The sequence below is a fragment of the Caretta caretta genome, chromosome 1, assembly GCF_965140235.1.
Source record: "Caretta caretta isolate rCarCar2 chromosome 1, rCarCar1.hap1, whole genome shotgun sequence".
NCBI classification, from domain to species: domain Eukaryota; kingdom Metazoa; phylum Chordata; order Testudines; family Cheloniidae; genus Caretta; species Caretta caretta.
This window is the reverse complement of record NC_134206.1, coordinates 237423452-237438328: the sequence shown is the minus strand read 5'-3', so window position 1 is coordinate 237438328 and position 14877 is coordinate 237423452. Positions and strand designations below refer to the sequence as shown.

The 14877-nt window shown below is 38.4% G+C and overlaps 1 protein-coding gene across 3 annotated transcripts in view; it reads left to right on the top strand.

The window, feature by feature from the left end:
• The window catches only part of AEBP2 (AE binding protein 2), a 90409-nt gene extending 75907 nt beyond the window's left edge, over positions 1 to 14502 (top strand). The window contains exons 6-9 of one of the 3 annotated variants that reach the window (XM_048827581.2): positions 2015 to 2082; positions 10436 to 10549; positions 10813 to 10879; positions 12440 to 14502. In XM_048827581.2, coding sequence (XP_048683538.2) covers positions 2015 to 2082; positions 10436 to 10549; positions 10813 to 10867 — 237 coding nt within the window. In that variant the 3' untranslated portion in view covers positions 10868 to 10879; positions 12440 to 14502. The other 2 variants (XM_075121970.1, XM_075121964.1) reach the window with 2 other exon arrangements.
• Positions 14503 to 14877: the final 375 nt, after the last annotated feature.

Sequence of the window (14877 nt, the reverse complement as noted above, 5' to 3'; positions counted from 1 at the left end):
GTTTGTACAGCTCTTTGACAGTGTGTGTGTGCATAGTATGTAAGTGTTAGGTCCAGCATTGGAGAGCCAAAGAACAGTCCAGTACATGAGAAAGCAAGCAGCCCACCCTGGATTGTACGTTATTGGAAAGTTTAATGTGAGTATTAACACATTGGTGTTAAGGAAAATACACTACATGTGTAAACTGTCTGCATTAACTTGTATTTTAATGCTTTTTTAATGCTTAGGTTTCATCATGTTTTATTTAAATCTTGGCCAAGACTTTGAAACCTAACTATAGGATCCCATATTTAAAAATCTGGCCCTTGACTGTAAGGATTTATTTTGTGGGAATAGACTTGCAAGTGCTCTCCAGTACCAGCAGGATAGAGAATGGTTTGTTTGCAAATAATTAATTTTATGATCCTCTGTAGAACAGTGAGTCAAGTGAATTTCTGCCAAGAATTTCTGATATGCTCTCCTACTGTAAGTTAGTCTGAATTGTAAAAACACAATCTTCATTTTCTCCTAAAAACCCTTTGTGGGGAGAAGCATTTTCTGTTTTAATATTACCACCTGTGTCCATGTCTTCCGCATTTTAAATGTCTTGGATGTTACTTTTGGGGGAGCTGGAATCCTGTGCAACTTTAATTTGTGTATATACACTTCTATCTGTCGAGAGAGAGAGAGAAAGAAAATGAACTCTTGGGGGCATTCTGCGCCAACAAAATAAAAAGCGTGTGCCCCAAAAAAAATCATTCTGCACATTTCATTTGTCAAACTAACACTACATAATCATGCCCGTTTCAATATTTTGATAATTTTTTTTCAAAATACCTAAGTATGTCTGTAACAATACAGACCAACACACACATTCCCCCAAGAGTAGAGTGTTAAAGAAACCCCTATGACAACCCAGTTTCCCCTGTCCCCCACGCAGAGTCCAGCCAGGGGGCTAGACACCCTCAACCCCTTCACCACCCCCACCCCACCGGGGGGCGAGGGGGAGCCTCCAACCAATACACCCAAACCCCCCCCCCCCTCCTCCGCAGATCCCAACCACGGGGGCCTCCCAGCCCAGATATATTCCCCCTCCACCCCCCGCAGAGCCTAGCTGCGGGATCCACCCTTGCCCGGACACCCATCCCCCAGAGCCCAGGGATCCAGAGGGATAAACAGCCTGATGCTCTGTCCCAGGCTTGTATGGAGTTTCCTGTGTGTCACTCTCTCCTTCCCTCAGGGCATGCTGGGAACTGCAGCTGCCAGGAACCCTCTAGCTCCCTCCCCCTCCTCCAGCATGGTCTTCTATGTGCAAGCTGGGCTCTGCAGAGTCCAGTGACAGCGAGCAGCACTTCAGCCCATTTCTGTGGGGGAAAGGCAATTCTGTGCACACACCGTTAATTTCTGCAAAATTCTGCATTGTGCAGTGGTGCAGAATTCCCCCAGGAGTAACAGTTTGTAGGTACAAGGGGGAAGAATTAAGATTGCATAGACATCCATAAATGTAGTATTTCCTAATTTTTGAGTGATTTATTCTGCAATCTGAATAAATTAAAGGAACATTAGGTTTTGGATACAATGTTGGAATGAGATTGTAAGCTCCATCAGGCAGTAACTTTGTCTCCTTAGGTATTTCATAAAGCATCACATTCATGTTCATAACTATACATAAAATGTGTGGATCTTATTCACTAATTTCAGTTTTGAAATAACTTTGCAAAATCTTGACTGATTTTTAAAAAAAAGTAAATTTCAAGATACGTCTGTATTTTCATTCACTGATTATTGGATATGTCAAATACGAAATTTTAAGGGAAATTTAAATGAAAGGGTTACAACCTTACTAAGAACTATTTGAGCAGTTCTACACATAGATTTCTTATGCATATAATTATCACGGTCTTTGATGAAACAATTTTTATTTCCTAAGTAGTTGTTTCAGTTGGGATAAAACCTAGCAAGGGAATATAAATGTGAGGAAAATATTCTGCAGATTTGATTTTTAAATCATGTTTATTTTAACTGTTAATGTCAGGTAATAGCTAAAAGAAAAGAGGAGTCTGGAAAAATAAAACTCTTGCTTCACTGGACGCCAGAAGACATGTGAGTATATACATTGTCAGTTATACTATTTGTATGTGGAAGCATTTACAATCCAGTTAATGTGCTGTCCTTTATTATTCTTTGAATATTTAACAATACATTTTCTGTGTAAATTTATTGGGGTTTTTTAAAGTAACCTGGGTGTTTGGAACAAAACAGTCATTAACTTTCTCCTTTGTCTAGTTGATCATCTTCTGTTGCCAAGTCATTGAGATGATCAATTATTATTGTCTATGTAAATGCCTTTTTAAAAATACTTTGTTTTTCCATAAGCAGGTGTACTTGCTATATTAGACCAGAGTAAATGTTAATAGGCAGTGCTGCTAGTCGCCAGTGCCATTAATCATTGAAATGTGGAATTACTAGGGCTGTCAAATGATTTAAAAAAATTAATCACAATTAATGGTGATTAAACAATAATAGAATACCATTTATTTAAATATTTTGGATGTTTTCTACATTTTCAAATATGTTGATTTCAATTACAACACAGAATACGAAGTGTACAGTGCTCACTTTATATTTTTGATTACAAATATTTTCACAGTAAAAAAAGAAAAAGTATTTTTCAGTTCATCTAATACAAATACTGTAGTGCAATCTCTTCATTTCTAAGTTCAACATGTAATTACAACTTTCATGGTATAGAATGATGTACAAAAAAACTGCATTTAAAAAAAAAAAGTAAAACTTTAGAGCCTACACGTCCACGCAGTCCTACTTTAGTGAATCACTCAGACAAACAAGTTTGGTTACAATTTGCAGGAGATAATGCTGCCCGCTTCTTGCTTACAGTGTCACCTGAAAGTGAGAACAGGCGTTCGCATGGCACTGTTGTAGCTGGCGTCACATGATAATTACGTGTCAGATGCGTAGTGCCTCACTCTACTCAACTATCGGTGTTTTATAAGACCGATATCTGTAAAAGCTACGTAGAGGTTGAGTAGAATCCAGAAGTCACTGTTGTAGATTTGTAATAATCAAGTCTGTGCACTTCTTCAGCTGGCTTAACAAACACTTCTCCTCCTCTTCACATAAGGACTCAATATAAGTGCCTTCATTAGCCAACTTCTGGACTGAAGTCTTTTTCTTCCAGTAAATTATAATATATTTATATTATATTTAATACGTTTCAATTAGTATTCTATTGTTTAACAGTGCAGTTAATCGAGATTAATTTTTTTTGAGTTAATTGCGTGAGTAAACTGCGACTAATTGACAGTCCTAAGAATTACAGATGGTTTTGTGACAAAGATAGATAGATATAAATGAAATGGTGATTGTTCTGTCACTGTGGTTTATCTGATTCTCAGTATGTCAGGTGTGAGGAAAGTGTGTCAGGAAAGTGAAATAGCAACATACTGCATAAAGTGGACACATAATAGTATTGTAATTGGTAATACACAGCAGGACTACAAAATACGTAAAGCAAATGCTGCAATGTCGCAATAAATTTACCATGGGAATATTACATTTTGTTGCTTCAACTGTAAATTGTGTAATGCTGCCATTTTGGATTCTCCTGTTTAACTAAGACACTAAGGTGGGCAAAGAAAAACCCGTGACTGGTCTATGCCAGCTGATGTGGGCTGCGGCGCTGTTTCATTGCTGTGTAGACTTCTGGACTTGGGCTGGAGACCGAGCTCTGGGACCCTCCCACCCTGCAGGGTTGTAGAGCTCGGGCTGCAGCCCGAGCCCAGAAGTCTACACAGCAGCGAAACAGCCCCACAGCTTGAATTTTGTGAGCCTGAGTTGGCTGGCATGGGTCAGCTGCAGGTTTTTCTTTTCTGTGTAGACATACCCTAAGAGCAAACTGCTACACTGCATTTGAAGCTTTCTCAGTGTGTTTGATTGCTTTTTCTTTTGATTTTGAATGTTCTTCAAGTAGTGTCTTCCATGTCAGGATATGTGCTCCTGTGCGCTCTGGATCGGAAATTTTTCATCAGCAGTGTCTGCGGGTCCACAACGGTGTTCTCATGCTCTTCTATGAGGTCATATCAGGAGGGATGGACCTGCTGCCACTCCAATTCCTTCTCATTTGCCTGTGGCTGTGTCGTGACATCTGCTAGCTAACCTCTTGGTTTGCTATCCTGTTGCTAAAATTTCTTTATTTTTGTTTAGCACAGTTTGTGCTTTTATAAAGGGGGGTTTTCCCCTTCCCTTTTTTTGCCTGATTCAGACCTTTGTTTTTTCTCAGGTCTTTGGGTCATGGCCTGGAATTTACGTTACGCCCAAGACCCTGGGCTTTAAAGCCGGCCAGACCTGCCATGGGTCTTTCCCCCACAGAGACCGTTCAAGCTGCTCCATTGCCTTGCGGAATCTTGCATCCCCTCCCAATCTAAGATCTGCTCAGGATTTAAGAGCAGATCGAATAAATTGAGGAAGGACAGGTTCAGACACCTGTCAGTGGAGTGCTCACTGAGACCTGTGGGATTCAAGTAACCCCCCTTGTACATCAGATCCTTAGAGAGCTCTGGTGATAGTCTCTACTGGCAGTAAACGAAGACCCTGCAGGCCTTTCAAAACCATCTAAGCCAGAAGTTCTCAAACTTCATTGCACTGTGACCCTCTTCTGTCAACAAAAATTACTTCACAACCCTAGGAGCGGGGACCAAAGCCTGAGTCCACTCAAGCCCTGCTCTCTGGGTAGGGGGGCCAAAGTCGAACCCCAAGGGCTTCAGTCCCAGGCAGGGGGCCTGTAATCTGAGCCCCAGTGCCCAGGGCTGAAGCCCTCGGGCTGAAGCCCCAGCTGGTGGGGCTCAGGCTTTGGCCCCATGCCCAATCCGAGTCTAAGCCAGCCCTGGCAACCCCATTAAAAGAGGGTCACTACCCACCGTTTGAGAACCGCTGATCTAAACCATTGAAGAAGAGAGGGCTTTCTTCCCCAGAATGGGAGAAAGGAAAGAGAAAAGTTACCCTCAATCTGGGTCTCAGGGACCTTGTGACTAGTTATGGGAACTACTGAGGCTCCCACCAAGACCACAGCACAGGCTAAAAAGGCCATGCCATGTACCGAGAAACCATCTGGTAAACTGCCTAAAGTGGCACCTATATTAGCATTGAACTCTGACTCCGAGATATAAGGATCCCAAGTCAAGTCATAATCATTGTCAGTACTACCTCCAGCAGCCAGACATGAAGGAGGCACCAGTTGTACTTCAGTAACGTCTCTGGTACTCCTGATGTTTCCTATCCAGAGGCCCTGGTACTGTCTCGTCTTTTGACCCTTGAGGACCTTTGGATTCTGGAGGAGCCTGAGCCATTTGCTGAGGGGTACTGTGAGATGCTCCCCACTGGTACCATCTTTCTTGTTGGAGCCTACTTAACCTCCACTACCATGTTCAGTGTTCTCTTGCCCCCGGTACCATCACTGCCTTTAATCCCTCATGGCTCATTGCGGATACACAGATGCATTTCCAGTGGTATCAATTGGATACCATCTGATACCTTAATATTAACAGGGTCTGGTACTGATGCAATTAAAGGACCCATTTCAGGACTCTGTACTCATTCAACCACAGGTAACTGGCACCATTTGCCCCTCCAGTTGACACAGGCAGTAACTCCTTATCAGATTCAGAAGTGTCTATTCAGAGTTCCCCTTTTGAGCCTCCTTCATTTGGGGTTCACCTTGGAAAAACTTTTAGCAGGGGATACACCCAACCCTGGCAAGGAGAAGTAGGGTCCTGTCTCTTTCCCTGCATCCAATGTGAAGTGCAGATGATTCTGCTCGAGGATACAGGTGGAACGCAGTGGGAGATGCCCTAATAGTTCTTTGGGCTCACATACTGCTGTATGTTTAATCCTGACTCCCCTACTGCTCAAGCATCTAAACATAGCAAAAAAAACTACATAAAAGGATACACTTCCGGACTTGGTACAGTCACTGATCTATACTTCCTCTTGCATCTTGTCTGACTGACACTCTCAATTACTAATTCAGTTTAAAAATCACAGGATTATACCTGAATTCACCTAGTTGATATAATAGTCTTCCCTCCCTCCATTGTGGGGTTTTCAGTCTTCACCTACCCAACCATGATGAGGTTTCTCAAAGACCTCTTTAAACTTCTTCTCTCCAATTAAAGAACCAACTCCACCACAGGAACTCCAATTTAGTCCTCAACACACTGAGAAAACCCCCATTTGAACCTGTGGTGAACTATTTTCTCTTCCATCTGTCTGTTAACACCTCATTCCTCATACCCATCATCTTGATCAGGAGGACAGGGGAGGTTGGGGCCTTGATAACTGACCCACTGTACATGGTATTCTGTCACAACAAGGTGACTGTATCCATGCCCTCGCTTCTTTCCTAAAGTTTCCTCGGGATTCTACTTCAGCTAAGAAAATCACCTACTGTTCTTTTATCCCAAGCCTGACTCTTCAAGAGAAGACGTGAGCCTTCATATACTGGATGTAAGAAGAGATCTTGCCTTTTATCTAGATAGCACTAGGCCCTTTAGGACTTCACCCAGATTTTTTTTCAGTTGCAGAACACATCAAAGTACAGGTGATTTCCCTTCAGACTACCCAAATGGATTGCAGGATCTATCTTAAAGCCTCAGGGTTTTGTCCCCTTCCAACTGGCTGACTCCACCAGTTGCAATGCTGAGAAACATATGCATCACAGACAGGGCCAGCTCCAGGCACCAGTGAAGGAAGCAGGTACCTGGGGCGGCCAATAGAAAGGGGCGGCACTCCCTGCGTTATTGGGGTGGCACATCCTGGTCTTCGGCCGCAATTCGGCGGCGAGTTCTTCATTCCCTCTCTTCCAATTCAGTGGCAACTCAATTGGGTTTTTCTTCCTTTTCTTCGCCGCTTGGGGCGGCAAAAAAGCTGGAGCCAGCCCTGATCACAGACATCTGCAGAGCAGCACCCTGGTCTTGGAGACACACGTTCTCCCTGCACTATGCTCTTGTGATTGCTTCCAGAGCTGATGCTGTTCTACATTCTGTAATGAATGCACCTCCTCAGCTCCCTCCTTTATGATGGAGGTACTGCTCAGGAGTCTTTGTGGCATGGAGCACCCATAAGGACGCTACTTGAAAAAGGAGAGGTTACTTACCTTGTACAGTAACTGGAGCTCTTCAAGATGTGAGTACCTATTGGTGCTCCACTACGTGCCCTCTTTCCCTTCTGCTTTTGGAGTCTCTAGTTGGACTTCTGTGGTTGAGAAGGAACTAGAGTGGCAGCGGGTTCACCCTTTCCTATATGCCCTTGTACTGGGGCACGAGGGTATCTAGGTAACAAGCGTGCAAGGACCTGTGGCCACTGCTGATGACAGAGCTCCATTCCAGAGTGCACAGTCATGCACACATCCTGCTGAGGACACATCTCAAAGAACTCCAGTTACTGTACAAGGTACAGTAACTGCCAGATTTCATATGACAATGGTTTCAGCCCTCCTCAAATAGGTTTAAGGCAAATAGAAAGTTTTAAGTATCAAATATTTCATACATAGTTGATTTACTTTTCTAAAATACTCTACTATAAATATGGATGAGAGCTCTCTCTTTCAAATAAGAAAAGTTCTTTTGTATGCAAATATTATAATCCTAATTATATGGAAAAGTGGAATAATCTTTTTATTTCCACCTTGTTCTAATATTATTAGGAGACCCATTAGAAGTGTAGTTTAGCCAGTGTTGCGCAATCCCTGGGTTTTCCACAAGTTTTTTTAATGAAGTTACTACTTTTTCTTCTCAAGGTAAGTAGAATTATAATAGGTCCACATTCTTGAATCCATGCTCTTGCATATGACTGGATCTGGAATACGTCAGAGCTAAAATTCAGAAAATTTAAATGGCTGCATCGGTAAGGTGGCATGCGCCGTCCTTCTTTGGAGACTTTCAAATAAAATCCCTGTGGTACTGTCGATCAAAGAAGCTCTAGTTTTGTAGCAATCATCATATAATTTGAAATTAGTCATGGATTTTCAGGTTTCAAGCATGACACTATCATAAGTGAATTTCCATTTATTATTATTTCCAGTAATTGCATATAATAGCTCTGCATTCATTCACTCAACCAACATCTCTTGGAGCAAGGGAGTATTTTTAGATTCAGTGATACTTTTGATCAAATAAGAACTGAAGATTGATGCAGATACCACTGTAATGAGCAGGTGTAATCTAAATATCATAGATCTTCTAAAGCAGGTAGGCAAACACATGTTCTGATGAGGTGGTTTTAACCCCTCAGATTTTCAGTGTCCCAACTGGTCGTGTGCAAGAGCATGAACCCAACGGTGTGGATCTATTATAATTACTGTCTTCAGAGAACAAGGATTACTGGTAAGTTATTTTTTTCTTTCCTGGAGTCGTTGGCATTTTGGTTTGGTGTTGTAACTACCTGTGGCCTTTTTTTTTTTTTTTTAATTTGCTGCTGTACTGTACAGTAGTGCAGGATGATTGAGTAATTTTCAGCCAGGAATGGGAAGGGTAATATAAATATTTCAGCTGCCACTAAGAAGTACTATTCTTGCCGTTTCATTGGGCAAGATTGAGTCTGAATGTATTAAAAATAGAACTTAATATCTTGTAATAGAATTATAAGTTATGAGAGTGTTTATAACAGTACTATAACACATACTTATTCCTATTACAATACAGGAGATAAAAAGTTATTTGCTTAATTAATTAATACCTGAAAGTTTCAGGTCTACGATCATTCTAATATCAACAGAAATATGATTTAAATGTTCAGTGCAATATTTTACTTTTAAAGAGTCATGCTAAATTTCAATATTTCAATTTAAAGAAATGAACAACATTTTAAAATCTATTGTAGAGTGTAGAAGAGAAGTTACTCAGATACATTTGCTTTAAATATGGGATTGTCTAACGTAAAGAGTGGAAATTCTGGTCCATTTAAAGGAATGCTGTTTCAACAGAAGTGAACTGTTACCCTACTTTCCAAGAAAGCCAGTCAATTTGCATGTACTGACACAATAATCTTGGACTACACCTTTGTAGCTAACTTGATAGTAGGCCTAATGTATTAGTTGTAAATCCATAAATATTCTGTACTATCTGGTGTAGGTAAGAGTCAGGACAGAGCGCCAGATGGCATGTCTTCCCTAATAAACACAGGGAATAAAAACTATAGTTGATTTTGGGGGTCAGAAAAAGAATCTGTTCTACTGTATTTTCTCCATCTTAAGTGTTTCAAATTGCCTCTTAAGCTTACAAAAGGATTACTTTTCATAAGTTGCTATCTTTGGCCATTTGTTCTACGTTCCAGATATCTCTTGTATGAAGTTTTTTATTTACTTCTGTTTCCTTTTCAGCATCAGTTGGTAATTTCTTGTTTTTAATTTAATTTCCATTCCAAACATCTGACTTAGATCAATCCATTGATTTCTTTTCAGTATTTTCTGTGCCACAGGCTCCCTTAGGAACAGTTATTACTTATTTGTAAAATACATTTTATAGACACTTCTTTTTACATTTCACCAATGTTCTCTGTAAAATGCATGCATATATGGCCATGCAACATTCTTCCATATACCGTGCATGTCACAAACCTTAGCACTCACAGCTTCCTAAGCAGCAAAAGAAAAAGCCAGTTTTAAGTGGACTAGTTTTGTTTCAGAGCATTGTTGAGTACTAAGAACTGGGCCAGTGTGTTTCATTTGTCCCCAGCCCTTACCCAGGAGCCTCACTATACGCAGCACTGGGACTACCTCTAAATTTATGTAGTAACCAGGTTCTACTGTATCTCACCCTAAGAACAGTTGAAATATGAGATACTGAACATGCTTGAAATCAGCTGTCTGTATATCAAAAAAAAAGAGAATTAATACATTTTACTTCATTATTTTGACTCAGGAAATCATATTTTGATGAACACGTGAAGTAAGCTTTAGTTTTATGAAAATTAAGCAGATAACCAGTAAGTTCATTGGTCCAGGGTGAAGCTCAGGGCATTTAGTATTCTAAATTACCATTACCTAATACTTGAAAAATCAAACATACTATTTTTGTTTTAGTTTTGAGACTAAGTTGAATTTATTCTTTTTTGTTAGAAGTCACTGTGTGCTTTTCTTTGTTTTACATTTAAAATGCCAAAATTCTGAAATTCAAGATACAAGGACATTATTTTATTTTTTCATCCAGTATTTCTAAGGAACTATAACTTCAGCCATTCTTAGCGTCTCTTTTGCATTGTAAAGGTAAGGAATGTATGAAAATTCTGCTGTCCTTTTACCACCCCAGTGGGGATGCTATTTTAGTGCTTGGAATTTGAGGATTATATTAAAATACTTCATAAGTGCAAGTTTGCCACATACTTTTGTGGTGAGGAAAAAGGATTGATCTTTTTTGAAAATTTTTATTTTATTTATTCATAGTCTGCCTGATGTGTGGGTAAATGAAAGTGAACGACATCAATTAAAAACTAAAGTAGTTCATTTATCAAAACTACCAAAAGATACTGCCTTGCTTCTGGACCCAAACATATACAGGTAACTTCCTAATTTTAAACCTCTTACATTATTGAAATAAAGTCTTAAGCCTCGCTTAACTTTTTGATGCCAGAAGCCAAGATTGCTAATGCATGATGCACCAGTGCAGGGGACTTCAATCCTGCCAGTGTACAGGGGTTAAGTTCTGAGGTTTTAAGTCTTTTCAGAATTGCTTAACTTCTTGAACTGAACTCTAGTAACTGAGAAACAGGGAATGTATGTATTTACCAAGTGTATTTTACTTTTTTGTGCTTGGTGTACAGAAATTCTAGTAAAGGAGGTACATACAGTGGAATCCTGAAAGATCACTTCTGTTAAGATCACATACTGGTTTGTATACCAATTTTTTTAAAGTCCAAATTTATCTTTTCATATTTTACATTCAGCTGTAATACATGCAGTATTACTTTGGCTATGTCTACACTACAGCCGGATCGACGCTCTGAGATCGATCCACCGGCGGTCAATTTAGCAGGTCTAATGAGGACCCGCCAAATTGACAGCAGATTGCTCTCCAGTTGACCCCTGTACTCTAACCCCGACAAGAAAAGTAAGGTAAGTTGACGGGAGAGTTTCTCCCGTCGACCCCTGCAGTGTAGACCCTGCGGTAACTCAACCTAAGGTATGTCGACTCCAGCTACGTAGCATAGGTCGACTTACTGCGGTAGTGTAGACATAGCCTTAGAAACCTGTACTTGTATACAAGTACTATTTTTTTAATACAAGATTCTTTAGCCTTTGGGGTGGGGTGAGGGATAGTACTTGTCTTTGAGCAGTACACACGTGTTTTTAGGACTTCAGATTGGCTTCTAATCATCACATTTCTAATATTTTCTTGTTATTCCTTTGTATTAGCGTGCTATACTTAATCCTATAGATGCCCACAATTGTATCTTGTGTAAAAAATATTTTAAAGGTAATCTGAAATGCTTTTATTTCTTTTTAAACCAGTTAAGATCGCAAATCAATAACAGGATGATACATGTGTAGGATTAATTATAAAAACTTAAATTGAAAATCTGGTTGTTTTCCATTTACCTGCCATGTTCAAAGTTCAGTGTTCTTGTGTTTCTTGACATCACTAATGTCTAAAGCAATACACAGAACACTAAGCTGAGGTCTGGATGTGTATTGAGCCTTTCAGTTCACCTTCATAGTCAATTTACTTCACTAATCAAATTAATGGATTTTGAGTATGGAGAGAATTAATTTTACTATATGTTCGGTCTCTCTAAAAGTAAGTATTTTAAATACTTACTTGAATATGAATGACTGATGTGAACTAATAATTCATAAGTGTTATGAGAAAAATTAAACTGTATCTTGTTTTAAAATGTTTAACACAAACTGTTTTTATTCCCTGCTTTAGGTATTAGTTACGTGTAATTTTATGGCCCAAATGGAATTTAACTGATGTCATATAGATCAATTTGTTTATTAATTTATTTTTTGCCAACTTTCTAGAAGTTCTCATGAAAATGGTTATGATGATCCTTTCAAATGAAACTCTAATGTTTTTTGGGCTAAGAGATACCCCAGTAAAACTACTAAAATACCCCCCCCAGGAAGTAATCTAGAATTTTAACTCTTGGAATTGTGTACTGATAAATATTGCTCTTTTGGAAACCTCACAGTATTGTTTGATCAAAGAACTGAAACTGGAGCCTAAAACTTGCATGGGGGAAGAATTATTGAGGGGATACTAGTCACAGTACAAAGGCTGAAATAATGGATCCTAGTATGGGGTTTTTCTAAAATGATATTTGTTTGAATAAAATTTTATGAAAATAAATTGTGTATAATCATGATTCCAAAATACTCCATACACAGCTATATTGAATCAGCTGTTGAGATGACCTCGAACCATAAATGTATCATCTTCTTTTGCAGAACAATGCCACAGAAGAGGTTGAAGAGGTAAAAACCAAGCAATTGGGGACACCTGCAGTCTTAGTCACTGACAATGGAATTAGAAATAAAGTTGCACATTAGTCAAGGCCCCCCAACCCACCCCCCTTCTTTTTTTCAAATCCTTAGATAATATTTATGCTTAGTGTAAACATTCTGTGAATGAAGTAGATGCTTCTGTGGAATATATTAATATATTACTGTATATCCACATTGTCATGGAATGGTACAGTGGGAGACTGAGCAAACACTCTTCTGGCAACTTAGTGGAACAACTAAAAGGCTTTGCATGCTTGCTTCTTTAAGCTGCTTTTCTTTTGTTAGTATATACAGTAGTTTGATGAAAAGAGGAAGTAACTAACCATCACAACTTACACAGTTCCCGGGAGAACTCTTAACAAGCTGCTAAGAGTTTAACACTCACCAGACAATGAACAAACTACCAAGGCTTTATCCTATTACCTTCTGAGTATGGTGGATCGTGATCAATCGTCATTTGTACACTTGTGCGTCCTTTCACAAAAACTAATAAGAGACATTAAATGATGTTTAAACAAATGTTAATGGAATGCTTGTTTTTCCCAATCAGCTATAAATTCATATATCCAAGTAAGACTGAAAGGTGTTGTTAAGAGTGTTGCAGTATGTCTGACCCTTTTTCGGGACTAGTACTGTATGTTAATGAGGTCTACTTTTACGTAATCTTTATTACTGAACGGTTTTTGAAAAACCTCTACTTTAGCAGTTAGTGAAATTGGTGTTTGATTTTAATTTTTTGACCTTCTAAGACACTGTCACTTGTACAGTATATGTGTTTTTTATTTGGCCTAATCTTTTCTAGATGTAAAGAAAATGATATTTTTTTAAAACATCTAGAAATTCAACCTTTATGCACCAAAGTTGGCTTTGAAAAGGAAAATAAAATCACTTTCTTGCTTAATAAGCAAGAAATCATGGATTTTTTTAACTTACAGAAATAGAAATGTGTGTAACTTGTTAGTCTTGTATGGAGACAAAAATGTTGCATATAGATAATAGGACATTGCTTGTAAATAATTCAGCAGATTTGTAATATATTTTTATATTATGAAATGTACTGTAGATGTTTTTCTAGAGGCATGAAAGTTAAAATGTATATATTATGTTAGAAAATATGGAAGGATATTGTAATTCACTAGTGCTGCCAGAAGAAATGTTTAAAAAAGCACCTTCCTAACAACAACAAAAGTCGTTTGCATACCTAAGGGACTATGTACTACTGTTAATATCTGTTGTAAGAACAAAAATACATTGAACATCCTTCCCAGAAATCTTGGAAGGATGAACAGAACCCATAATGGCACTCCTTTCTGATAGTGAACGTGAAATCAGTCATTTCCTTGCTGTTGGAAGGAACTAATGTAAAATATATGTGCAGTCAAACTGCAGAATTAGTCTTCCTTATTGGGGAGGAATTTTCACGTTACTACAGTGAAACGAAAAACCAGCAGTTTTTACACTAAAATTTTATTAAATAGAATAAAACTTAGAATTAATCCTTTGGCTGCAGGGTTAAGTGTTTCCTAATATAATACGAATGCATTCTGCATTGGTACTGACACAAGAGACTTGCTTGGCTCCAACGGGTTAAATATGTTACTTATATACATGAAAAATCTTATCAAACAAAATGAAGTGCAGATTAAAAGCACCACTAATATAAGATGTTCTGGAATGGTTGGTTAATAAATAAGGGTATTATTCATAAGATTTGTAGCAACCTGACTTTATTTTTAAAAAAAGTACAGTGTTTTGTTTAATTTTTTTGCTTGAGCACTTCATCTACTGCTTATTCTGTACCTATAAAGTAATCCACAATCTCTTTTTTTGGTTCTTTTTTAAAATTTGTTATAAAATTGCCAAATAGAAGTGTTTCAGATATAGTTTGTATTTGTATTTTTTTAATTTTATTGCTTCATGAGTTCCTTGTAAGTCATCTATAATTGACAGATGATTGTAGACCTTGCCTGAGTATTTTTTCTAATAAAATAAAGCAAATAACCACATGTTAGCTTCCAAATTGTAACCATTTAATGAAGGTTTTAAAAGAGCTGAAGATATAAATTAAATCTTTTTAGTTTCTCTGTAAATGATGGAATGCACACTTAAGAGTTGTTGGATATAAATCCTGTACTATACCTGTAAACCATTAATAATCAACCGGTGATTGTCTGTTCTTGCATTTGAGAAAAGCATTCTGTGATATCCTAATGATGCAGGAGTTGCCTGGGGTGGGGCAGAGGGGCACGAGGGTGGAAGAGTCCATTTAAAACCAAAATGCAGGGGGACAGACAGAATTAAATCTGAGTTTGCACTGGTAACAAAAAGGTAAGTGCATTTTTTTTGCTTTGTTTTAGCTTGAAGAAAGTTTCTGAAATGAT